This window comes from Eurosta solidaginis, chromosome 3 (assembly GCF_040869045.1).
Source record: "Eurosta solidaginis isolate ZX-2024a chromosome 3, ASM4086904v1, whole genome shotgun sequence".
NCBI lineage: Eukaryota > Metazoa > Arthropoda > Insecta > Diptera > Tephritidae > Eurosta > Eurosta solidaginis.
Genome location: NC_090321.1, coordinates 270,230,703 through 270,258,148, shown reverse-complemented (window position 1 = coordinate 270,258,148; position 27,446 = coordinate 270,230,703). Strand labels below are relative to the sequence as shown.

At 35.0% G+C, this 27,446-nt stretch overlaps 1 protein-coding gene across 2 annotated transcripts in view; it reads left to right on the top strand.

Annotated features, from left to right (window-relative positions):
• The window catches only part of cn (Kynurenine 3-monooxygenase cn), a 139,052-nt gene that overhangs the window by 88,364 nt on the left and 23,242 nt on the right, over window positions 1-27,446 (top strand). For both annotated transcript variants that reach the window (XR_010951343.1, XM_067776458.1), the window contains exons 2-3: window positions 22,839-23,148; window positions 23,208-23,295. Coding sequence is in view for 1 of the 2 variants with exons in the window: in XM_067776458.1 (XP_067632559.1) it covers window positions 22,839-23,148; window positions 23,208-23,295 (398 nt within the window). In the remaining variant the exon portion in view is untranslated. The remainder of the gene's footprint in view (window positions 1-22,838; window positions 23,149-23,207; window positions 23,296-27,446) is intronic.

Below are 27,446 nucleotides of genomic sequence, written 5' to 3'. Positions count from 1 at the left end.
TATTTACACCGAGAGTACATTTTGAAGGTTTGATATTTAAATTATATTCTTCAAGTCTTTTGAAAACTGATTTTAAATGATTTATATGTTGATCTTCATTATCACTGGCAATAAGAATGTCATCAATGTATGTAAATACAAAATCGAAATCAGAAAATACTTCATTAATAAAGCGTTGGAAAGTTTGAGCACTGTTTCGTAAACCGAAAGGCATTCTTACGAATTCAAACATTCCAAAAGGGGTAGTTATTGCAGTTTTATGAATGTCTTCTTCTGCCATTGGAATTTGGTGGTAAGCACGTACAAGATCAATTTTGGAAAAATATTGTTTGTTTTTTAAATCAATTGTTAAATCGTGAATATGTGGTAAGGGATACCGATCTGGTGTAGTAATAAAATTAAGTCTTCGATAGTCTCCGCAAGGTCTCCAATCATTTGGTTCTTTTTTAGGAACGAGATGAAGTGGAGATGCAATAGGAGAATTTGAGGGTCTGCATATACCCGTTTTAACTAAAAATTCAAATTCAGCTTTAGCAATTTTAAGTTAGATTGGATCAAGACGTCTTGGTTTCGAAAATGGCAAAATACCTTTTGTTTCTATCCTGTGAACCGTATGGTGTTTAACTTTTTTAGTATAATCTGGTTCACAGGTAATAGATGGAAATTCATTAAGTAATTTTGAAAACTTATTTTCGACAATAGGAATTTTGAGTGAGAAAATATCAGAAAATCCAGAAGATCCAGTAACTTTAATTTTTGTAGTAGAATCCATTATTTCTTTATTTTTAATATTGACAATAATTCCGAATTTTTCTAAAAAGTTTGCTCCTAAAATTGGTGTATCAATATTCGCAATAATGAATGGAAATTCAAAATCTCTTCTTAAACCTAAATCAATTTTAAGTAGTTTTGTACCGAAAGTTTCAATTGAAGAACCGTTTGCTGCAGTCAAAGTAAGATCCGAATTTCTTTTATAAATTTTAAATTTAGAAAAAGGAATAACTGATACAACTGCACCTGTATCGATAAGAAAATTAAGTTTATTGAATTTATCAAATATGAATAGGCGACGAGTAGGTTTAATAATAGTTCCATTATCCGTCACCGTCATAATGGATCGTTTCAGTTTAAATTTTGTTCGGAATTTGAATTATGATTTTGATTAAAATTGCATGGGGGTATACATTTGAGAGCGTTATTCTTAAATTTTTTGTGATACCAACAAATAGTTGTTTGTGAATTAAAATTACGATTGTTTGAAAAATTTCTTGATTCTGAAAAATTTCGAGATTTAGATCTATTTCTATCTTTAGATCTTGAACGGATTTGTAATTGATTAATATCATTAGAAATTTTATTTAAATTTTGATAAATAGTCGTAGTTAATTCAGTTAAATTTTTAACGCATTGTTCTAAAATATTATTATTTATACTTGAGACTACAGGAGATTTGGAAGAATGAGGTTTATTGATTAAATCAAAAAGTTTGTCAGCTAAAATAATAATTTCATCTCTGTTTTGATTATTATTGGAAGTCAAATGAATTTGTATTTCTTGTGGTAATTTACGAATCCACAATTTAAAGAGTAATTCTTGACTAACTATGGAGTCAGAACCTATAAGTGATTTCATAAATCTGAATAATTCAGATGGTGAACGATCACCAAGTTCAGTTTTTGAAAATAATTGTTCTAATCGTTTTTCTTCGCTAAGAGAAAATCTTTCACATAGAACTTTTTTGATTGTATCATATTTATTAAAAAGAGGAGGAGGGTTAATAACATCTAAAATTTTAGATATAGTATCTCGTTGAAGAGTAATTAGAACATTTTGAAATTTTAAATTGTCATCATTGATATTGTTAATTTCAAATTGTCCTTCAACAAGCAAAAACCAGGCATCAGGACAATCTTGCCAAAATTGTGGTAATTTAATAGATTTAGTAGAAGGAAAATTTGTAAAGTTATCTTGTGTTGAAGTATTTTGTGTTGTTTTAGAGATGTTGTTTTGTGTTGTATTAATGTTAGAATTTTGAGTTGTATTGTGAGTCACGATGTTATTTGTATGGTTGATATTTTGATTTTCTGAATTTGTAAAATTACGGGTTCGTATTGGTGAACGTAGAACCATATGAAAAAAAAAAAAAATTAAATGAAAAATTTGAAAATTAGAAAATATTTAAGAATTTTTTTGGAAAGGGAGTTAACAATTTAAATAAAATATTTATTTTTATATAAAAAAAAAGTAGATTTAAATAATTTATATAAAATTGTTAAAATATAAAAATAATTTTAAAATAAATTTGAAAATCTAAAAGGTTTAAAATTATAAAATTTTAATTTATATTATATTTGCAAAATTTTTAATTTAATATTAAAATAAAAATTGTACTTACATAATGTTGGAGGTCCTCTAATTTAAAATAAAAACAGCCGCTCTTCTGAACAATAAAGAATGTTTATTTCGACTTACTTCAACGTCGGTTAGATACACAGATAGAAAAGAAGTATTCGTAAGTTAAAATGGCGAATACAAAGAAAGAATTCGCAAAGCAAAAATGCGATTACAAGTTGCAAATGAAAAACAGAGTTGCCACATGAAATAGAATTTCAACACTCCTCCTCAAATCTGGTATTCATTTGCAGTCACAAATTAATAATTTAACTCAAAAAAAACTTTGAAGTTATTTTACATGTACTAGATTAAACCTAACAATTTTACAAACTTGTTATGATTTAACTTGCTTAGATTTTTCGTAAATACATCTGCAATATTATCTGAGCTTGAACAATATTGTAATTATATGATGATATTTAATTTCTATGTGCTTACATCTTGTATGGTATACAGCATTTTTGATAAGATGTAATGAGCTTAAATTATCACCATTTACAACAATTTTGTCAGGCCTATGTACATTTATTTCGTCCAAAAATTGTTTTGTGAACATAACCTCTTTTGCGGCAGTTGACAACGATATGTATTCCGCTTCGGTGCTGCTCAAGGCCACTGTTGATTGCTTCTTCGACTCCCAAGACACCGCACCACCGGCTAAAAGAAATACATAGCCAGTGAACGATTTGCGCTCGAGTGACTCTCCACCCCCAATCAGCATCAGCATAGCATTGTATCGGCGTTCCCTTCTTACTGTACGTGAGCGATAAATCAATCGTAGAACATAAATATCTTAACACCCTTTTTGCCGCTGCCGAGTGTTCGCTATGTGGCTCATTATTATGCTGCGCAAGCTTGCACACTGTATGTATAATATCTGGCCTTGTGCACAATGCCAGATACAACAACGAGCCTATCAGCGACTGGTACTCTTGTTTGCCAACGCGCTTGCAACTAGAATCAGCGCATAATATTTGTTGCTTAGGATCGAGTGGTGTTGCTATAGGACGACAGTCTAACATTTCATGTTGTTGCAGCAATTCTTTGATTTGCCCTTTTTGTCGTATAGCTATTGCGCCCCTTTCACCTTCTCTTTCGACTTCCATACTAAGAAATAATTGAACAGGACCCTTATCTACCACTTGCAGTCTTTTCGAAATTTCGTGTTTAATAGAGCTCATCTCTTTCTTGTTTGAGCTGGCTATTAGCAAATCATCTACATACACTGCTAACAAATTGATGTGCCCGTCGTGATGCTTCGTATATACGCAAGGCTCTGTTACACATTGTTTAAAACCAATATTAATTAAAATGTCATGCAACCTCATATTCCATTGACGTCCTGCCTGTTTCAAACCATATAAAGCTTTCTTTAACTTTAAGACTTTATTGGGATACTCGCTGTTTGTAAATGTTTCAGGCTGCACCATATATATTTCGTCATCTATGATACCATTTAAAAACGCAGATGAAACGTCAACATGGTGTAGGTATAGCTGGTACTCTGCAGCTAACGCGAAAATTGTACGGATCGTAGAATACCGCACCACAGGTGAAAACGTATCGGTATAGTTCACCCCATATACTTGGCTGCACCCTTTGGCTACTAGCCTTGCCTTAAATCGATCAATTTCACCGTTCTTGTTTTTCTTGATCGAAAATACCCATTTGCACTTTATGGCTTTCTGATTTTTTGGTAAATCTACTAGCTCCCATGTATCGTTGTCTAAAAGAGCTTGATATTCAGCACACATTGCTTTACGCCACTCACTTGCATGGTCACTAGACATGGCTTCACCCACTGTATTCGGAATATCAACATCATTGAGAAAATTTGCATAATGGTATTCTTTCTTTGGCCTTCCTGGTTTCCCTGACCGCACCAACTTAGGCCGACCAGGTCCTACTTGTTTAGTAGCAGGCTCTTCATCACCTTCTTCTTTTGCAGATTTATAATCACTCTCTGGGTCGTCTTCAGCACTAACACGTTCATTATCTAGCTTGTCTTCAGTGCTAACACATTCACTCTCTGGCTTGTCTTCAGTGCTAACCCACTCACTCTTTAGCTTGTCTTCAGTGCTTACACATTCACATTCTGGCTTATCTTGATTTGACTTTAAAATATATAAATCAACGTTTAGATTTTCTTTCGGAATAGTTGGTTCTATAAATGATACATCACGTCTTAAAATAATTCCTCTTGTGGCAGAATCATACAAGCGATAGCCCTTGGTAGCACTACCGTAACCAACCATTACATACGCTTTTCCCTTAGCATTGAATTTACTTTTAGGTTTTTTATCTAAGGCGTAAGCCACTGATCCAAATGTTCTTAGATGTGACACAACTGGTTTTCTTTTATACCATGCCTCATAAGGCGTCATTTCATCAACTGCTTTTGTTGGTGACCTATTTCGCAAGTAGGCTGCAGTATTTACAGCTTCTGCCCATAATGTATCACTCAAATTCGCACCAATTAGCATGCTCCGTGCCATCTCTACCAATGTCCGGTTATAGCGTTCAGCTACACCATTCTGCTGCGGGGTGTAGGGTACCGTGAACTGATGCAAAATGCCACAATCTTTTACATACTGCTGAAACAAATTATTTGTGTATTCAGTGCCATTGTCACTTCTAATAGCTTTAATTAGACACCCAGTTTGACGTTCAGCGAAAACCTTGAATTCTTTAAATTTACTGAAAACTTCGCTTTTGTGCTTCATTAAATAAACAAAACCATATCTTGATTTGTCATCTACAAATGTCAATACGTATTTCGAACCACCAGCCGATGTTTTTACTGGCCCAAATACATCTGTATGTACTAGTTCAAGTAATTCGCTTGCTCGATTTGAACTTGATGTAAATGGTTTTGTTACACATTTACTCTGCATACATACAACACACTGAATAGATTTTGGCACATTTACTTGAAGCCCGTTCACTAAATTTTTGCTTACAAGCATACGCATGCTGTCATAGTTCAAATGACCATACCGTGCATGCCACTTCATTGCTTCATTCTGCTGGCCTGCAAAGAATAACATTTTCTTATTTTCTGTGAACAAAAATATACCACCAACTTTGTTTCCACGCAATATTACGCTGCCGTTGTTTTCATATACCGTGACAAAATCTTTTGCAAATTTAACACAAAGGTTATTTTTCACTGCTTTCGATACTGAAATAAAATTGCATTGCAATACAGGAACATAAAGTACATCAATCAGCTGGATTTCTTTCCCTTCTGCTTTTAGTCGAACTGTTCCCTTTCCCATTGCTTCTATACATTTGTTACCAGCAAACAAAATGTTTTCATTGTATTCATTCAACTCATCGAACATGTTTCTGTCACAACACATATGCGACGTGGCTCCGCTATCGATACACCATACGTTCGACTGCAAGTTGTTTGACTCAAACGCTGAGAACAGAGTAAATGCTTTTGGTTTCTCGTTTGTTTTATCTGTCTGTTCCTGGTTTTTGTTGCTTTTGTTGCATTGTGCAGCAAAATGACCCGTGCGTCCACAACTAAAACATTTTAAGTTCGATCGATTTCTAGAACATTTACTTCGCTGCGACGACTTGCTGCCACTGCTTTTACCCTTTTCATGTGCCATGAAAACCTGCACGCTACTTTCTGCAATAGGCGACACACTCATTTTTCGACGTTGCTCTTCCTCAAGCAATTTAATTTTTAACAAACTCAGCTTTGGAAGCTCATCGCGTGACTCTAACGCGACAACTAAATTTTCGAAAGACTTCGGAAGACTAGCTAGGAGCATTATTACAAATAACTCCTCCTGCAGATCTATACCAATTTCTGCTAGCTTCTCAACTATACTCGAAAAATTGCTTAGATATTGTTGTACCTTATCACTTTCTGCCATGCGCATATCCAGTAGCTGCTTAAATAAAGACACCTTTCGGGCAAGGCCTTTTGGTCGATGTATATCCTGCAACACACTCCATGCTTCTTTTGCTGTTTTGCATTTTTTCACGTAGGCAATTTGTATTGGCGTTAGGCTTAACACAATTGTTGCCATGGCCTTCTCATCACTCGATTTCCATGCTTTTTGTTCAGCGTCTTCGGCTTCTGTAGCTGGCTGCATAAGTGCACCTGACACCACATCCCAGAGCTCCTTGTATACAAGTATACTTTTTACTTGAACGCACCATGCGTCATAGTTGGACTCATCCAACTTCTCAACATTAAAAAACGAGGAATTGTTCATTTTTCTTAGCACTTTATGTAGGGGCTGGGCCCATAACCTGTTGGAGGTCCTCTAATTTAAAATAAAAACAGCCGCTCTTCTGAACAATAAAGAATGTTTATTTCGACTTACTTCAACGTCGGTTAGATACACAGATAGAAAAGAAGTATTCGTAAGTTAAAATGGCGAATACAAAGAAAGAATTCGCAAAGCAAAAATGCGATTACAAGTTGCAAATGAAAAACAGAGTTGCCACATGAAATAGAATTTCAACACATAAAATTAAATTTAATAAAAAAATATTAAAATTAATAAATAGTTGATTGATGATTGTAAAGATTTTAAGCGAATTAATTGCGTTTTTTTGACGTGATAATCATTAAATACATCGTTGTTGATGTTTATGCAATTGTTTTGTTATGCAATGGCTTTGTTATGAAATGGCTTTGTAATTAGTGAAGAGGACAGGTTACGAATGATTCCAAAAAATGGCATACAATATGATTTGTTCGCTGAAAAGTTGACGTAGTGTATACTCAATTAAATAATTTATTATACACAAAGTTCACACAAAAATCTCTTTGTTATAAGAGAAAATACTTGGTCAACTTTTATAAATTTTCGTTTCGATGATATGTGCGTGGAATAAATGTCGTACGCACAGAATATTACATAAATAAATAAATGTGTATACATACACATACGAATAAGTGAATGTAGAAAAGTTAATTGCTTTTGATTATTTTCAATTTTTGTTCATAAATCTGGTAAAATTTGGGTTCCATTTTCGGATTATTATTAATTAATTTGTCTTAATCTGTATTTGGATTTAATATTTTTATTTATTTCTTTTATGATGTTGTTGTTAATAAGGTTTATTGTACATAAATAATAACTTAAAATATCTTGTAAATGTCTTAAATCATGTTCAGTTTTTCGTAGTACATTAGTGATTTTAAAATTTATTCCGTATTCCGTTAGTGGCAAGCATGTATAGTCACTGCCGTTGGAACAGAAAACACTGCAAATTCCACTGTTTTTTTTTTTTTTTTTTTGTAATGAAAATGTGTTGAAAAAATTCTACAGGCTTTTATATTTCTCTGCTGTAGTGTGCTTAAATCCTTTTCGTTCATTAACTTTTAAGATTTTTGCAATACATACATCGATTCCTTAAATTTTTTGGTATTGTTTTTGCACATCACATAAACATATAAAGTTCGTTGGTGGGATCGCCAATATATTTGGTAATAAACCAAATATTTATTTTATTTTTAAAAATTTATTTTTGTTTATTTTTGAGTTTAGATATTTTCTAACTAATTAGAATTTTCTTTTTTTGAAGTTATTCAAAATTTTAAGTTAACACGAAAACTCAATTAAAATTATTTTAAAAATTAAAGTAAAGAGTACAAAGTAGTTAACACTATAGTCGGGCATCTTACCAGGTTTCAGCAATAGAACCAGTCTGTGACGTTTCCATGAGCGGGGGAAGACGCCTTCTTGGAAATAGGCGTTGTAGAGATCCGTAAATACCGATGTTCTAGACCTTATCGCTGATTTAAGAGCTATATTTGGCACTCATCAGGTCCTGGAGACTTACTGTCCGCAACTATTTGTGTTGCATCTAGTACCTCGTGCTCTGTTATTTCTGGGATTTCAATTCCTTCCAGAAACTCACTTTAATAGGTCCGGTAATGATGTATATTGGAACGATTTTCCGTCATCCCTTGTCAAATTTGGTTTTGAGACAAACCGGTTTCGGCGTTGTGCCATCGTCAGTGTCGATTTTCGTTCTGATCTGTTGTTGTCATTTGTCCTGTATTTATAGTTCGTAGGTATATGAGCAGGTATTGTCAAATTGATGCTTGTGTATATTTAGTTATGTGTATGTGCTGTGTGTTCGTTCAGAACCGAGGGTGGTTTACTAATCGATTTGTGTGGCTGACTGGGGTAGGTAGAAATCTGTGATTTTAGTCGTTTGACCTTCTTTGTCGGTTTTTTGTTTTGGTGTGTTAATTGTTTTGTGTTTATTTGTTGTTGTGCGTTTGTCTGTTGTACCTGTGTGATTAAGTTGTTTCCTGTAAACAAGTTTTAAAGGCTCGAATATTGTGTCAGAAATGGTGTTTATCTGTTCGTTTATTATTCTACCGTCGAATGTTTTCTGTTTGTAGATTTCCATGTTTTCGAGTACGTTGAGACGTCGGCCCTTTTCTTGTATGTGAAGAACCCTAACTGTTTTATTGATGTTTGCTGGGGAACATTCATTCTCGACCATGTGATTCGCGAAGTTAGACTCGGGTATAATGTTTGGATTCCGTATTTTTTTGTTGTAATCTCTAATATGTTCTCTGAACCTCGTTCTTATTTGCCGTCCTGTTTGTCCTATGTAACTATGCTGACATCCGCAGGTAAGCTTGTATACGCCGTGGCTGCTAAACGGATCCTCTGAGTTAATGTTAGTTCTTAGTTTTCGCCCTAGATTGTTCGATGTTTTGAATGCTGTGTTAATGTTGTATTTTTTAAAGAAATTTGCCAATTTATATGTTGCTTTTCCAGTATATGTCATAGTCGTCCAGCTATTATTTTCTTTTTCATTATTTCTTTTTGGTTCTCCATTTGTCCTTCTGAGCTTATCTACTAGTGCTTTTTTATATCCGTTGTTTGCAGCGATATTATATATGACCTCAAGTTCTCTCTTATATGCCTCTTGTGTAAGAGGTGTTATTTCAAGTCTATGTACCAAGTGCCTTAATGCTGCATTTTTATGATGTTGAGGGTGATTTGAGGTATTGTGTATTATTGTGTCGGTGGCCGTTGACTTTCTATATATGTCATAGTTAAATCTTTTGGCTTCTTTATCAATATTTATCGTGAGGTCTAGATAGTTGATTCCTCCGTCTTTTTCGGTTTCCATTGTAAATTTTATATTGCCGTGCTGTTTGTTGAGGTACTCCAGTACGAGCTCTTCGTTATTAGTAGTTAAAACGCATATTATGTCATCCACGTATCTAGCATAAAATGACACGCCTAATTTGGACTTCAGCTCCTGTATGTACTTTTCTTCCCGATTTTGCATGAACACTTCCATAAGAATTGCTGATGTGGGGCTTCCCATTCCAAGACCGTTTGTTTGTCTATATATTTTATTGTTGAATTTAAAATAGTTTTGACGTAAAGTGGTTCTTAGCGTATTTGTGATTTGCACACTTTTTACTTTGTTTTTTGTGTTATGAACTATTGTTGAGCTAACTATGTCCAAAGTCTCCGATAGTGGTATAGATGGGTATAGATCTTTTATGTCAAAAGATACCAATTTGCTGTTTCTTGTTAGCTCTACGGTCTCGAGTCTCTCTATTAGTTCTGTTGTGTTAGCTATTGCATATTCGTTCCTTAGCTCCAGAGTGTCTATCAATATCGTTTTTAAATATTTGGACAGTTTGTAACATGGTGCCGATTTAAAATTAATGATGGGCCTCATTGGCGTGTCCGGCTTGTGGATTTTTGGTAGCGCAACCAGTGGAGGAGCCGAAGGGTTCATTTGGACCAATCTATGTGCCATGTTAGAATCTACTATATTTGTTGCATTTTTTATAGCAACTTTGATTTGTTTTTGGTATTCATCTGTGGGATCCTCTCTCATTCTACGACATTTCATTTCCTCTATGAGATCCTCGGTTTTGGATATATATTTCTCTTTTTCGATTAGCACAGTGGTGTTTCCTTTGTCCGCTTTCGTTGTGACAATATTGTTTTTCCTTAGTTTATGCCGTAGATTCTTTATTGTTTTCTCCTCTGTATTCGGTTTTTGTCCTTCCTGTGCTTTCACCTCCTTTCTTATGATTTCTCTGCACATGTGTCTTGCGTGCTCCTGTTCTTCCTGTGGTATCAATGATATTGCGATCTCCGCATCTACAATCGCTTGCTCCGTTTTTCTTACTGTATTCTGGTTCATGATATTGTGCTTCAGGCCCTTTTCGAGAAGTTGTGCCTCTTCCTTGGTAATGGCCACTGTTGTGAGGTTAACGAACTTGTCATGAAACTGGTGAGTGTTTTGGTTTTGGTTACCCTCTCGTCGTCCTGCCAGCTTGTCCAATTTTCGGTTCAGCGACCTGTATTTTTGTTGTAGTTCCTGATCGACCTCTGTCTTAATGCGGTCGAAGCATTCCATTAATACAGTTGTAGGTAGTTGTTCTGCCAATCTTAAATGGATAGATAATAACTCGGCATTTATCTCATCCTTCTTCGAGTATAAGTTTTCCAACTCATATTTTAAAAAATCCTTTTCCGCTTTTCTAACTGTTTTCCTGCTAGATTTGGTATTTGCCTTTATTGTTATTTTTGCGAATTTCGGAGTAACATTCAATTCCAGGCATTGTTTGTTGAACCAAATGCTCGCCTTTGCTTTATATATTTTCAGTAGGCGTCGCTTGTAAATTGTTAGTAGTCCGTTCGCGTTCAAGTTAAAAGCCTGACAAGCAATAACTGACTTATCTTGTTTGGTTGATTTTCCGACAGGATGGATAAATGATGTATATTGGAACGATTTTCCGTCATCCCTTGTCAAATTTGGTTTTGAGACAAACCGGTTTCGGCGTTGTGCCATCGTCAGTGTCGATTTTCGTTCTGATCTGTTGTTGTCATTTGTCCTGTATTTATAGTTCGTAGGTATATGAGCAGGTATTGTCAAATTGATTACAAGTTGCAAATGAAAAACAGAGTTGCCACATGAAATAGAATTTCAACACATAAAATTAAATTTAATAAAAAAATATTAAAATTAATAAATAGTTGATTGATGATTGTAAAGATTTTAAGCGAATTAATTGCGTTTTTTTGACGTGATAATCATTAAATACATCGTTGTTGATGTTTATGCAATTGTTTTGTTATGCAATGGCTTTGTTATGAAATGGCTTTGTAATTAGTGAAGAGGACAGGTTACGAATGATTCCAAAAAATGGCATACAATATGATTTGTTCGCTGAAAAGTTGACGTAGTGTATACTCAATTAAATAATTTATTATACACAAAGTTCACACAAAAATCTCTTTGTTATAAGAGAAAATACTTGGTCAACTTTTATAAATTTTCGTTTCGATGATATGTGCGTGGAATAAATGTCGTACGCACAGAATATTACATAAATAAATAAATGTGTATACATACACATACGAATAAGTGAATGTAGAAAAGTTAATTGCTTTTGATTATTTTCAATTTTTGTTCATAAATCTGGTAAAATTTGGGTTCCATTTTCGGATTATTATTAATTAATTTGTCTTAATCTGTATTTGGATTTAATATTTTTATTTATTTCTTTTATGATGTTGTTGTTAATAAGGTTTATTGTACATAAATAATAACTTAAAATATCTTGTAAATGTCTTAAATCATGTTCAGTTTTTCGTAGTACATTAGTGATTTTAAAATTTATTCCGTATTCCGTTAGTGGCAAGCATGTATAGTCACTGCCGTTGGAACAGAAAACACTGCAAATTCCACTGTTTTTTTTTTTTTTTTTTGTAATGAAAATGTGTTGAAAAAATTCTACAGGCTTTTATATTTCTCTGCTGTAGTGTGCTTAAATCCTTTTCGTTCATTAACTTTTAAGATTTTTGCAATACATACATCGATTCCTTAAATTTTTTGGTATTGTTTTTGCACATCACATAAACATATAAAGTTCGTTGGTGGGATCGCCAATATATTTGGTAATAAACCAAATATTTATTTTATTTTTAAAAATTTATTTTTGTTTATTTTTGAGTTTAGATATTTTCTAACTAATTAGAATTTTCTTTTTTTGAAGTTATTCAAAATTTTAAGTTAACACGAAAACTCAATTAAAATTATTTTAAAAATTAAAGTAAAGAGTACAAAGTAGTTAACACTATAGTCGGGCATCTTACCAGGTTTCAGCAATAGAACCAGTCTGTGACGTTTCCATGAGCGGGGGAAGACGCCTTCTTGGAAATAGGCGTTGTAGAGATCCGTAAATACCGATGTTCTAGACCTTATCGCTGATTTAAGAGCTATATTTGGCACTCATCAGGTCCTGGAGACTTACTGTCCGCAACTATTTGTGTTGCATCTAGTACCTCGTGCTCTGTTATTTCTGGGATTTCAATTCCTTCCAGAAACTCACTTTAATAGGTCCGGTAATCTTGTGTCGGAAAAAGAGTTTCTGCGATTCTTCTCATTAGTATCGGGCATGTAGGCTGCTCTGAGTTCCGCCCTTTAATTTTCGCCATCACCGTTCTGTAAGCCAATCCCCAAGGACCAAGATCAGCACTATCCATCACTTCCTTGAAGCAGGCTCTCTTGCTCTTTTTTATAGTATTTTTAAGCGTCGTTCTTTGGGCTATGTAGGTATTGTGTAGCTCATCATATCGTGGCGACGAGCGTGCCCTCTGTGCCCTTCGCCGTGCCTTGTGGCATTCTCTACGCTCCTCCGCTATTTCCTCGTTCCATCAATATACTGGGGTCCGATTTACTTTTGCGCGACTTCTGGGCATGGCAGCATCACACGCCATACCTAATGACTTAGATATTTGAAACGAAAGATCTTCTGCACGTGTCCTTCGTATTACGGCATCGTTCCATACAACATCAAATACTTCTGGTTCAAAAATGTGTTGTTTCCATCTTATTCTTTGCAGTTGGTTGGAGGCATTCCTTGGTGCAGTTTCCACTAGATCTAGGCTAATAGCTTTGTGGTCGCTGTGTGTGTAGACGTTACTGATGGACGATTTTCCTCGTCTCGCTATTTCGCTACTAGGAAACGTGAGATCTATAATGGAGCGCCTATTGCCAGTATCGAATGTATATTTCCCTGCCTCAATTAGAAGTTCTAGCCGCAGGGGTGTAAGGCTTTCGAGAAGAACTCTACCTCTATCGGTAGTTCTACTACTACACCATACAGTTAACCATGCATTGAAGTCTCCACATATTATAAGCGGGTGTTTACCCTGTGCTTCTATGGTCATTCCAAGAATCATGATCTCAAACTCTGTGCTACTCATGCTCGGAGGTGCATAGCAACTAAAATGTATATTCCTTTGATTTTTGCCCACGTGAATCCTGCCACTGTTGGTGCCATCTTTTCCTGCGGAAGAAGTCTTTTTGGTATCAAATTGAGGCTTTCCCAGCCGAGTCCGTCAGCCAGCCTTGCTCCTGCTTATTTTTGTATGGCTCAGAGAGTACCGCTAAGTCAAATCCTCCTTCAAACATTGTTTGGGATAAGAGGTCTTGGGCCGCTACACAGTGGTTTAAATTGAGTTGCAACAATCTCATAGGGCAATCTGGCTGCTTCCTTCCTGTTGTGGGCATCTAAAACTGCCTGCCGAATGTTCTCCCCCACATAACGCACATTTCGGTACGTTGGTCCAGTTCGCGGCCTTGTGTCCATCCTGACCGCATTTCCTGCAAAGTTTTGACCTATCTATAGTCTCTTTGCACTTCTGGGCTATATGTCCATAGGCCCAGCACCTATAACAGTATCTCTCCTGTTTCACCTCTCTAATTCGACAAGATACCCATCCTACTCGTGTTCTTTGCGCCTTTAGAACAACTTTATCATCATTCGCTGTAAGACGTACAAGTGCCGATTTTGTACCACTGTACCCTGTACGTAAACTTTTTGTGGCAGTTGAATCAGGCCGTTCTATCCTACATTGCTGATGGATCGCATCACAAATCTCATCCGGCGTAGTTATTTCATCGAGGTCTCTGAACTGAACTTGAGATTTTGCTGTGACCTTCGCTGACTCGTTTAGAACTGCTTCAATCTCCGCTTGGTACGTGCTTGTTTTCCCTTTTGGGCTCTTTTAAGCTGCAGCAACAAATCTCCTTTTGCCGTTCTTCTAATAGTTTTGACATCACCCCCTAGGGCTTTTAGTTCATCGCAACTCCTCAATTTTCCCAGTATGTCAGCATACGTAGCATCTCCAGTCCTGTATAGTAGAACAACCCATTGATAGGCTAATACTTGTGACCAAAGGGATCAGAAGGTAGACGAAGAGGAATTCGATAAATGATTTTATGGAACCCGGCTTGGGGTCGTGGGACGAAGCCACACGTTGGCCAGGAATTTAAATTTAGTGGGCTGCAGTAGAATCTTCTTTTGCTCACGCTCCATGATGCAGGCACCATCGGCGGTTGCGAGCATGTAACCGCAGCCTCCTTTTTTTGTTACATAGTGGGCATGAGTGTGTCTTTCGACAAGAATGCGTTTTGCCAATGCAAGAGTATGTACCGCGAAGTATGCAATATTGCTGCGTGGCTAAGAGTGAGTGGAGTGTGGGTAAAAGTGTGATCCAAGTTTTACCGAGTGTTTGAGCCGAGCTGTATTATACCAATTATTTTGGAAAATATGGGTGACAGGCTGACGCTTGGTAGTTGGGTCGACTGCAATCCCCAAATGCAGGGAAGATCAGTTCTCAAGAAGTTTCAAGTGAATGCAGTGGTCATGAGTACACATTTACAAAGTGCAGTATTCGTGGTTCGAGTTAGTATAACACATTTGAACGTAGTCCGACGGTAAAAGTGTCCGTGCCGGTGGTGCAAATTAAATTGGCTAAAATATATAGCTAAACAGGAGCCACCAAACTAAACTAAAGCTAATCCCAAGAGTTCCCGCCATATTTGAGGACTTCGCCCGCGGGAGGTTATATACAGTTACCTCAAAATTTTATAGAAGTCCCAACTGAACTTCACTTTCCGTTATATATATATATATATTTGGGTACAAAGGAAAACTTACGGCAAATTAGTTAAAACGCTCCTACCCCTAATCATATTATAACAAAACAGCTGGACTATCGGCTAATTGGATGTGGGTCAACGTCCTAGCAAGTGCAGTCGCAGCAAATGCCAAAAACACTTGTCGTCGTACACCAAACCATTGAGAGCGGGGAAATTTGCTCGCCTTACTAAGCCGATCGAGCAAAGGAAGACAAAGATTATCGAAAATAAAGATGTTGTAGGGACGAAAAATCGTGTGAAGCAAGCTTCACAAAACTTCTAGTAGGTCACATTCACCACTTACCACAACAGAACTGGTTAACTACCACTGTCTGTATTTGGTATTTAATAATTATTTATACACTTTTTATTCAGCTAATGTGTTCAGAATTTACATTTTTACACTCTAAAACTACAATCAGTGTATTTTGTGCGCTTAATTTATGTTAAAAATTGTATTAAAGTTTTTGGTGTGGTGAAAGTGAGCTACTAGAATTTTGTTATGCTCCGCTGCTTTCCACCGAAGTTTGCGCCTGTAACATCTTTAGCGAAGGTTGATTGAAGAATAAAGATGTTGCATGCGCGAACTTCAGTGGAAAGCAGCGGAGCTTCACAAAAAATTCTAGTAGGTCACTTCCACCACACCAAAAACTTTAATACAAATTTTAACATAATTTAAGCACACAAAATACACTGCTTACAGTTTTAGAGAGTAAAAATTAAAATTGTGAACAAATTAGCTGAATAAAAATTGTACAAATAATTGTTAAATAACAAATACAGACGGTGGTAGTTTACCAAATGCTGCTGTGGTAAGTGGTGACTGTTCAAGAGTTTGTGAGACTTGCCTCACACTATTTTTCGTGTGTGGAATCGTTTCAACTTAAAGTGTTACGAAAATTAAACTTGCCGAATTACATGTAAAGTTACTCTAGTGGTGAATTACCTTCCTGCGATTTGATTCTTTACTTTCCTATTACTTACAAGTTCTCTATTTATGTTATTTCAAACATTTATATACAAGTTTTGTTCGAAACAATCAAGTGTGGCAACTACATGCGAGAGAAGAAATTGAGAATGAGTTGAGCTGCAACTGAAAGAATTGAGAATCAGTTTTGTGACTACAATTTTCATTTCTATTTGCAAAGCGAAGTTCAAAACTATAAATTAAATAAATTATAAAATATAAAATTTGGTGAAAGTGCGTTTAATAAAACAAAATAATAAAGTGTATAATGTTTAATGTGTGCCAGCATATTTGATGTAAGCCCAATTGAAGTTCGGTTAGTAAGTGCGTACATATGTATGTATATGCACCCATATTGAAACATTAGATGATAAATTTTTGAACTTTCCTTTATATCAATACAATTTGACTACTCCTTGCGAATAAATACTGAGTTTTCATACAGTTGAACAAAATAAATAATAAAATAAGATTAGTTTTAATGATCAAAAACTGAAAATCATTTTTCGATCACTTTTCGAATAACTTTGATGAATAGATTTTAAGATTTTATAAAAATGAACATAGAGAATAACAAAACTTGTTTGCTTTTGATGATGAATAATTGAGAACAATTTTTAAATCACAATTTGGAATCATTTTTGAATTTAATTTCTTTAACTTCGGTGATCAAAAATTTAAAATCATTTTTCAATCAACTTTCTTAATATTTGCAGACTACCTTTCTTGAATAAATGATGAATTTTTTACTTGTTAAAACTATACTTCTCATTGAAAATTTGATTTTTCTTCATTAGCTCACAATTTTTCAATCATAAAATCCAAAAAAAAATTACAAATATACAACACATATTCAAGACTAAAAGTAATATAAGTGCTGCTGCTAACCTGAGATGTCTTCTAGCATTTCTCTAGACGCGGCTTCCCAGAAAAGACATACTGGATGGAACCGATGTACGGAAGTTGTAAGCTGTTTAACCGCTGGTAAGTTAAGCTTGATCGACACGCCTGGACCCGGCTTCAACATCCTCCATGAGCTATGATTGTCGAAAACATCTAGTTATATTTAAAGAATGATATGAGACATAGTAAAATCGTGATTTTTAAAGTGACATCGTTACCATGATCTAAGATGATGATCATAGATGATGTTGGATGTTGTAGTCGTGTGTGTGTACAACGGTCAAGTTAATTACTACCTGCGGTTCAAAAAGCTTACTTCCGAGCTTCCAGATGCTTTCACCCCCTGATGAAATATGATCTTTATATAGTATTTAGTTATGTATTAAATATGATGGAAAAATGAATCACAACAATCTTATTCACAAATGATTCAAAACCATCATATAATATGATTGAAAATTGTTCTTAAATGTGATCAAAAAATGACTGTGAAAAGTAATCAAATGTTATTCCAAAAGAAGTAAAGTACAATCTTCCAGTAATATCAAGTATGATAAAAAGATGAATAAAAAGTGTTTCGAAATATGAATCATAAATGATTATTCAAGAGTAATCACATTTATGGTACATTTTTCTACCGACGATACGTTAATTTTCGAACAGAAAATGCTTTTAAATTTGAACGTTTTTAATCATCTTGGGGTATGATATTTGAATATTTTTTTATCAAAATTTTCAAAAAATGCTGGCTGGGTAACGAAAGTCTAGTAATGTCGAAAATTCTTATTTCAATACAGAAAAACTTTATTTTAATGTTGCGCAATATTCAACATATTTAATATTTTTCGGCATTGATTTAATATTTGATTCTTATCGAATTGAGTTGTCGTCTTATTGAATCAATATCAAAGAATTATTAAATTAATAGTGAGCATTGTTGTTGCAAAACAGGAGCAATATTAAATTCAGAATGCCAATTATTAATATTAAATGAAAACGTTATTAAATTAAAAACTTACATTATTAAATTAAAAACGCACGCTATTAATACTAAATTACGGAATTGTTGACCTCTTCCCTCCTTTACTACCCCTTTACGGTTTTACTGACTTTACAAAACCTTCAGTACAATTCATATATCATTTTTTATTCGTATTCTTCGATTTAAAGAGCTTCACTTACCAAACTCAACTCTTGTGAAACATAAACACAATATAATTTTCAAAAGGGAACAAAAATTCAAAAGATTTCATGAAAATAAAAAGTAACAACTATGCTATATATTTTTGTCTGACATATGTTTTACCATTGCATAGCGGATATACATAGATGTAGAGGCGAAGTATTTAACTCTGAAAATGTTTTTATTTCTAAACATTCCTTCAAATATCCAATTTCATACGATTGGAAATGTGAACAAAATTTTTTTATGAAAACTTCTTGACATAAAATATAAGCTATGCTAATTTGATACAAAAACATTTATATTTTATATAACTTAAATGTGCTGCTATGTAAGTTGGTGGACAAATAATATTTTTTTTTGCATTTCGTTCCACTATAAAGAAGTTCATAACAATATTGTATTCTTTTCAGGTCGATATCGTATGCTTGAGTCATTTTAGAGAAATAGTGTTGTTTGGTAATATCAATAAATTCTTCTGATTTCAAAAAGAAAAAATCGTTTCAAAATGCTTGAGATAGGCTGCAAAGCACTTCTTACCTCTTCCTTTCTCCATGCAATGAGCTTGCTGCGAAACTTTGCCCGGAGGCCAATCGGTGGAATAGCCAACTTTAAGTCATCCTTGTCTAAATACTGAAGGCTTTCAAGAGTTACCTGCGCACCTACACTTAAGTATATATATATATATATATATATATATATATATATATATTTAAAATTAGAATTTTTTAGTATTAATAACAATAGATAAATTTGCTTTGAAGGTACACCAAAAACGTTTGATAATGTATGATCTTTCAGCCATTCGATCGGCTTTTTTCTATCTTCTTCGTCATTGACTTCATCGATGGACACAGTATTTTGGTCACATTCACTGAAATTCACATTTTCTAGTGCAAATTCTTCAACAATTGCAAGATGAAGTTGCATTATTGTTACAATTCCACCATTTTTGTTGGATAAAACACCGTCTTTCAAATTTAATTGAATAGACATTTTTTAAAAGCACGTGTTATAATTTGCAACAAAGAACGAATCAGCTGATTGATATAAAATGTTGTCATATTGATTTAGAAATTTAATGTCATTGATTAATGTTGTTTCAATATTGATTTAATGTTGTGCAATATAGATTTAAAAATGTTTCAACTTAGCGTTAGAATCAATATCAAAAAATTCTTAAAATAATATGGTGCAACATTTTTTTTTTTAACATTAAAATAAAGTTATTTCAATATTATTTTCGAAATAATTAATAAATACAATCAAATCAAAGTTGGAAATTGTTAAATTAATGTATTTCAATATTATTATTCCCCTAAGTTGAGAGTTATTGAATTAATATGTCGCGTTCTTGTTTTTACAATGCACTTTTTTCGTATTTATTTATTCACATATGTGTATGGCAACATAGGTACTTTCGTACAAAGCTGTCGCAACAACTTTTTTTTGTTCATTTGACTACTAAAACGGTCAATTACGAATCAACGATTTGTGCGCAGTTGATTCAACATCTTGATGCGATGGATAAAAATTGACAGAAATTTCGGTTGAATTGACCCGTATTTCGGTTGATTTTACCAGTCTTTTTCTTTCAGTGTGCCTTACGGCTACAATTTCCGCCTGAAAGACACTTGCAAATATTGCTACACACGTGTATAGTATCTTCTGCATTTCCCCATCTTTGCGCCAACCTTCCGGTTGTAGAGTGTAATGACTTAAATTGTCTCACCCGCCACTTTGGAATATCCCATAATGTTTAAGTCTTAAAAAATTAATTAGTCTCTCTAGATCTTGCAGTGATTAATTACAATGATAGCTGCTAACTCGGCTATCAGTGCGCTACAAATACCTTATTAATCGGCTAAAAAATAAGATTAAAGAGATAACTCATTTTTTTATTAAACCCATTTGGCAAGAGTCTAGTTTTGCTTTTCGTGAGATAGTGCTATTGACTGAGCAGTCTAGTTGTTTTTATATTCTTAAAATCGTCATTGGTAAAAACGTTTCGAAAATTTATGGGGTGATGATGATTTGACAGTGATTTGCCCAAATGCACCTGTTCTTTGTTTAGACGCGGCAGCCGTAAGAATTTTTAAATTCTAATTACAGCAGTGGGAACCAGTAATAACACAAACAACACCATCAACAAAGAATCACGCTTGCCAGTAAATGCTACTTTGGACTAGGTAGGCAATTGAAAATTGAAGTCCTCTCTCGGCAAACGAATATCATGCTCTATAAGTAATTTATCGTACCCTTCCCGCTATATGGTGCAGAAGCTTCGACCATGACAACATCAGATGAGGTGGCTCTGAGAATATTCAAGAGAAAAGTTTTTCGAAAGATTTAAAAATAAAATAAATGTAAGGCGCGATAACCTCCGAAGAGATCTAAGGCCGAGCTTCTCTTCCAATTTGCGTCGTGCTCCTCTTGATTTTCCCTACAAATTGGCCGGACGGGACCTACATGTTTTATGCCGACTCCGAACGGCATCTGCAAGGCAGATGAGTTTTCACTGAGAGCTTTTCATGGCAGAAATACACCCAGAGCGCTTGCCAAACACTGCCGAGGGGCGACCCCGCTTAGAAAAATTTTCTTCTAATTAAAAAACCTTATTTCTAAAATTTTGATGTTGCTTTGCCCGGGGTGCGAACCCAGGGCATACGGTGTGGTAGGCGGAGCACGCTACCATCACAACACGGTGGTCGAAAGATTTACGGATCTCTAAAACTCAGCGGCTAGGCTATGTTATGCGAATGAAAGGTGATGTTCCGGCTAACAAAGTATTTTATCGGAACAAGCCTATGGAAGCAGAGGAAGAGGGCAGCCCCCCCCCCCCCCTCCACTGGAACGACTAGGTGGCAAGAGATTTAAATTCACTTGGTGTGACCAATTCGCGCCAGTTAATCGCAACGCAGAAGCAACTGGCGCGCCTTATTGAACGGTCATAACCGCTTAAACGGTTAAGTGCCAATTAATTAATTACAGCAGAGATTTACTAATCAAGAGATTTAATGGGTTTCGAGCGCAATATATAGTTTAATATCTACACAGATTCTCCAAACGTTGGTAATTGTTTTGAATATATATGCTCATATATTTAGCAGGTGAGGCTCTGGCGATGCCACCTTTCTAATGCAAGTAGGAGGGGGATATTATCAAGTAGATTCGATGTGTTCAAAACAAACCGCTCCGGAGATTGACGGACTAGAACTGTAAATTCCTGAGCGGTTGCTGCCAACTCCCAAACTTGTTTCTAAAGAACAAATAATTAAGGTGAGACAACACAGAAGCTTCGGCGTGGTCAAATCAAAACGTTCGCACGGCAGTCTTGCTGCCTATTTGACAATACTCCTCAAACTATTCGGAAGTGATCTTGTTGTAACAAAAAACACACCTTCCCGAAAGCTCTTTTAACCGCATTCGTCATAAAATCTTAATGTTAAAGTTTTGCTCGGATCCAACTCTTATAGAATTTGTGACCCATGGGACTCCACAGACATCGCTGATGCTACGCACATTCTGGGACATCGGGAGGGACCTTTGACAATCCGTCTTACAAAAGCATCTGCCGTAGTGAAACCGTAATGAAGTGCAGTTCGACATTTCTTTCCATGATGCCATTCACATCAGTCTACTGCATTTCCTGCACTGTTAAATCACACACAAGATGAGACAACATCTCACCACTTCGGTGGCGATTAGTAGAATCAGCCCCTTCAAATACTATACTAAAATGGAAACCGGCACAAAGATTTTGAGAATAATATTATTATACTTGCACGAAATGAATTCGAGAACACGTTTTCGGACATTATACAAAGAGAAATATTAGGCGTAATAAACAGAAAGAGGGAGAGGCAGTAAGACACTCTTACTTGTCAATCAACCCCGACATACGTAGTGAATGTCCTGGATGCGATGTGTCCCCACATGACACCAACCATCTTTTCTTTTGTAATGTGGAACTTACGCCTCTAACACAAATCTCCCTCTGGTCTGCCTCTGTTGACACTGTCAGTTTCCTTGGACTCCCGCTAGAGGACTTTGATGACAATTTGTGAGTGGTCGTGCTTATTGAATGGGGCACTATTAGCAGTGTTAATACAACAACAGAGAAAGAGGGAGAAAGAGAGTGAGATAGAACGAGAAAGAGAGAGATTAGGAAGTTTGAGACTTATTTTATATCAATCCTAAAAACAACCCGACTAGAATAATATTTTTGTACTTGTAAAACTAATATAATTAAACCTTGAAGCTCATTATCCAAAAAGAAGTATTGATCTAGTTGAGTAGATAGATGGACTACCTGTCACAGGATTATCAATGCTTTAAACAAAATTAATTGTTAAAAGGATAATTTATTTTTGTATACTGAAACTATTTTACTAATAAAAATATACATATATTGTCTTTTCTTTCGCTCTCCAGGTGGGTTCATTAGCCGCCCTCGGTTTCGCTAGTCGTGAACATGAAGTGCATTTATATGAATATCGTGAAGATATACGAACCGCAGAATTAGTACAAGGCCGCAGTATAAATTTGGCTTTATCGCAACGTGGTCGAAAGGCTCTAGCTGAAGTAGGTTTAGAGCAGGAGGTACTCTCAACTGCAATACCAATGCGTGGAAGAATGTTGCACGATATCAAAGGTCAGCGCAGCATTGTACCTTACGATCCCTGTACACATCAGTGTCTCTACTCAGTGGGTAGAAAGCATTTAAATGAGTTGCTATTGAATGGTAAGTGGTAAAATTGTCCTTAAATTATTGTTTATACTCAAGTTAATGTCTCGTTTTAGCAAGCGAAAAGTTTCCAAATATTCATAGGCATTTTGAGCATAAGTTAAATTATGTAGATTTGAGTGAGGGGCGTATGGAGTTTAAACGGTGAGTTTGTTATTTTATTTAATACTAATGTCAGGTTTCATAACTAGTATTTTAGTTAGGCTTACAGCTAAGCATCGATTGAGTGTCAGCTTCCGGGTTTTCTTTTAAAAATATTTTAGAATTTTACATTCTTTTAAAATATCGGATTGAGCCTTAATTTCGTCAGATACTGATTGAAACTAAAATTATAAATAGCGGCACGAAATACAATAAATCCATACTTATGTAATTTTAGGTCCATTTTTATACTCAGCTGAGCAGAGCTGACAGAGTATATTAATTTTGTTCGCATAACAGTACCCCGTAACGTCATAAACTAATCGAGATAGATATAGACTTCTATATATCAAAATGATCTGGGCCAAAAAAGAAATTCATTTAGTCATGTCCGTCCGTCCGTAAACACGATAACTTGAGTAAATTTTGAGGTATCTTGATGAAATTTGGTATGTAAGTTCCTGGGCACTTATCTCTTTAAAATGAACGAAACGGACTATAACCACGCCCACTTTTTCGATATCGAAAATTTCGAAAAACCGAAAAAGTGCGATAATTCATTAACAAAGACGGATAAAGCGATGAAGCTTGGTAGGTAGGTTGAACTTATGACGCAGATTAGAAAATTAGTAAAATTTTGAACAAAGGGCGTGGCAACGCCCACTTTTAAAAGAAGGTAATTTAAAAGCTTTGCAAGCTGTAATTTGGCAGTCGTTGAAGATATCATGATGAAATTTGGCACGAACGTTACTCCTATTACTATATGTATGCTTAATAAAAATTAGCAAAATCGGAGAACGACCACGCCCACTTAAAAAAAAAATTGTTTAAGTCAAATTTTAACAAAAAATTTAATATCTTTACAGTATATAAGTAAATATTGTCAACATTCAACTCCAGTAATGATATGGTGCAACAAAATACAAAAATAAAAGAAAAATTCAAAATGGGCGTGGCTGCGCACTTTTTCGTTTAATTTGTCTAGGATACCTTTAATGCCATAAGTCGAACAAAATTTTACCAATCCTTGTGAAATTTGGTAAGGGCATAGCTTCTATGACGATAACTGTTTTCTGTGAAAATGGGCGAAATCGGTTGAAGTCACGCCCAGTTTTTATACACAGCCGACCGTCTGCTCTTCCGCTCGGCCGTTAACACGATAACTTGAGCAAAAATCGATATATCTTTACTAAATTTACTTCACGTACTTATCTGAAATCATTTTATCTTGGTAATAAAAATGGGGCAATCCGACTATGACCACGCCCACTTTTTCGATATCTAAAATTTCGAAAAATGAAAAAAATGCCTTAATTCTATACAAAATAGGAAAAAACGGATGACAAATGGTGATTGGATTGGTTTTTTTGTCGCAAAATATAACTTTAGAAAAAACTTTGTAAAATGGGTGTGACTTCTACCATATTAAGTAGAAGAAAATGAAAAAGTTCTGCAGGGGAATCATGGCAGGAATACTGTTCGTGGTATTACATATATAAATAAATTACCGGTACCCGACAGAAGATGTTCTGGGTCACCCTGGTCCACATTTTGGACGATATTTCGAAAACGCCTTCACATATACAACTAAGGGCTACTTCCTTTTAAAACCCTCGTTAATACTTTTAATTTGATACACATATCGTACAAACACATTCCAGGGTTACCCTAAGTTCATTTTCCTAAATGGTGATTTTCCCTTATTTTGCCTCCAAAGATCTCAGCTGAGTATGTAATGTTCGGTTACACCCGAACTTAGCCTTCCTTACTTGTTCTTTTTAAACATTACCCTTAGACAAATTTTTTGCCAATAACACTCTGCTGGATATTGGACCAAATAAGTTATTTTCCCGTTTTTTGAAGTTACGTTCCAAAAAGAATATTGGCTTTCGAAGTTCGAAATTTTACCCAGCCCAATATATTTTTATACTCAGCGTGCACAAAGAGTACTTTGATGGGATAACGGTTGGTTGTACAGGTATAAAGAAATCGAGATAGATATACAGCCCAATTCTAAACGAAAATTCCGTGCGAGTTTTTTCCCTTCTCCCATTCCTCGTATTCTAAATAAAAATTCCTTGTGAGTTTTTTCACTTCTCCCTTTCCTCCTATTCTGAACAATGTTCGAAAAAGCGGAAACCGGTTATGGGAGAAAAGTAGGTATTATGAATGTGAGGGAGAGGGAGATTTCTCTACCATTTCATAGGAGTTTTTTCACTAGTTAAATTAAAGGGAATGCATCAAAATAGTTAAAGGAAATTGGTTCTTTTAAGAAAGAACACTTATTTGTACAAACTTGTGCTAAAATATGTATTTACATTCTACCCCAATATTATCACTGTTAATACAACAACAACAACAACCACAATATTTATTTTAAGTCGAAAAGTATATCATAAGCAACGGTAGAGCTCTTGGTATACATATTTGATGCAGCCATCCAGAAATTGTGCAAGGATTTTTTAATAAGGCTTAAATAGATTTTGGCATATGAAGAAGTAGGAATTCAACTCAACTTGGCCGCCAGAAAATAGCTTTGCTGGACGAAAGCAGGCAACTCCGGCAGATTTGTGATATGCGGCCGTCTTCTTCTTATGTTCCGCTGTTGATGTTGCTGTGGCACCAATTCATTACTAATTTCAGTGAATACCACATGAAATGCAATTAATACTGTGCATTGTTTATATTTTATTTCTTAATTTCCAACAAATTTGCAACAATAATTAAACTTTTCAATCTTTTAAACAAAATAAGAAATGTGCAACGAAATTTCAATTGACAAAACAGCTGACTTCGAAAATTCGAAATTCCTGTTCCCCAATTATTCTTCTCCCTAGGAGAACAGAATTGGAGGAATTTTTCCGCGGGAATAAAAAAATCCGCGAGAACAAAATTCCGCGAGAATATTTAGAATTGGTCTGATTGACTTCCATATATCAAAATCATCAGTATCGAAAAAAAATTGATTGAGCCATGTCCGTCCTTCCGTTAACACGATAACTTGACTAAATATTGAGATATCTTCACCAAATTTGGTACACGGACCCAGAATAGATTGGTATTGAAAATGAGCGAAATCGGATGATAACCACGCCCACTTTTTATATATATAACATTTTGGAAAACACAAAAAACCTGATTATTTAGTAAATAATACACCTAGAATGTTGAAATTTGACGTGTGAACTGATATAGAGACTCTTGATAAAAATTTGAAAAAAAAAATGTTAAATGGGCGTGGCACCGCCCACTTGTGATAAAATCAATTTTACAAATATTATTAATCATAAATCAAAAATCGTTAAACATATCGTAACAAAATTCGGCAGAGAGGTTGCCTTTACTATAAGGAATGCTTTGAAGAAAAATTAACGAAATCGGTTAAGGACCACGCCCACTTTTATATAAAAGATTTTTAAAAGGGTCGTGGACGAATAAAATAAGCTATATCTTTGCAAAAAAGAGCTTTATATGAATGGTTTTTCATTTCCCAAGTTGATTTATAACAATAAATAGGAAAAACTTCAAATTTAAAAAAAAAATGGGCGTGGCACCGCCCCTTTTATGACTAAGCAATTTTCTATGTTTTGGGAGCCATAGCTCGAAGAAAAATTAACGGATCGTAATAAAATTGTGTACACAAATTTTCCTTATAGCAGAAAATATTTCTAGTAAAAATGGAATGGATCGGCTAAAGACCACGGCAACTTAGATATAAAACAAGTTTAAATGGGTCATAGAGTAGAATAACTTAGCAAAAAATAGTTTTGAATCAATTATATTTCACTTATCAAGTTTTATTGTAAGAGGAAATGGAGAGACATTTTTTTTTAAATGGGCGGTGCCACGTGTTATGTAGTACGTAGTAATTTATCTGAAATGAAATGAAATGTACAATTGAAGCTCACGCTGAGTATATAATGTTCGGTTACACCCGAACGTAGACACCTTTACTTGTCTTTATTTATTGTATTTAAAAAGTGCATGCTCTGAATCCTGATGGGCGCCCAGAATCGGCCTAGCGTGCCCTAACGCTCAATCGCCAGAGATTTTCTTTCGAAGAGATCGCACAGCCACAAACAAAAATAGTAAACGAATCTGATAATGCGATAAATGTTTTTCCATGGGCTGAATTCGCGTACAACATCAGAATG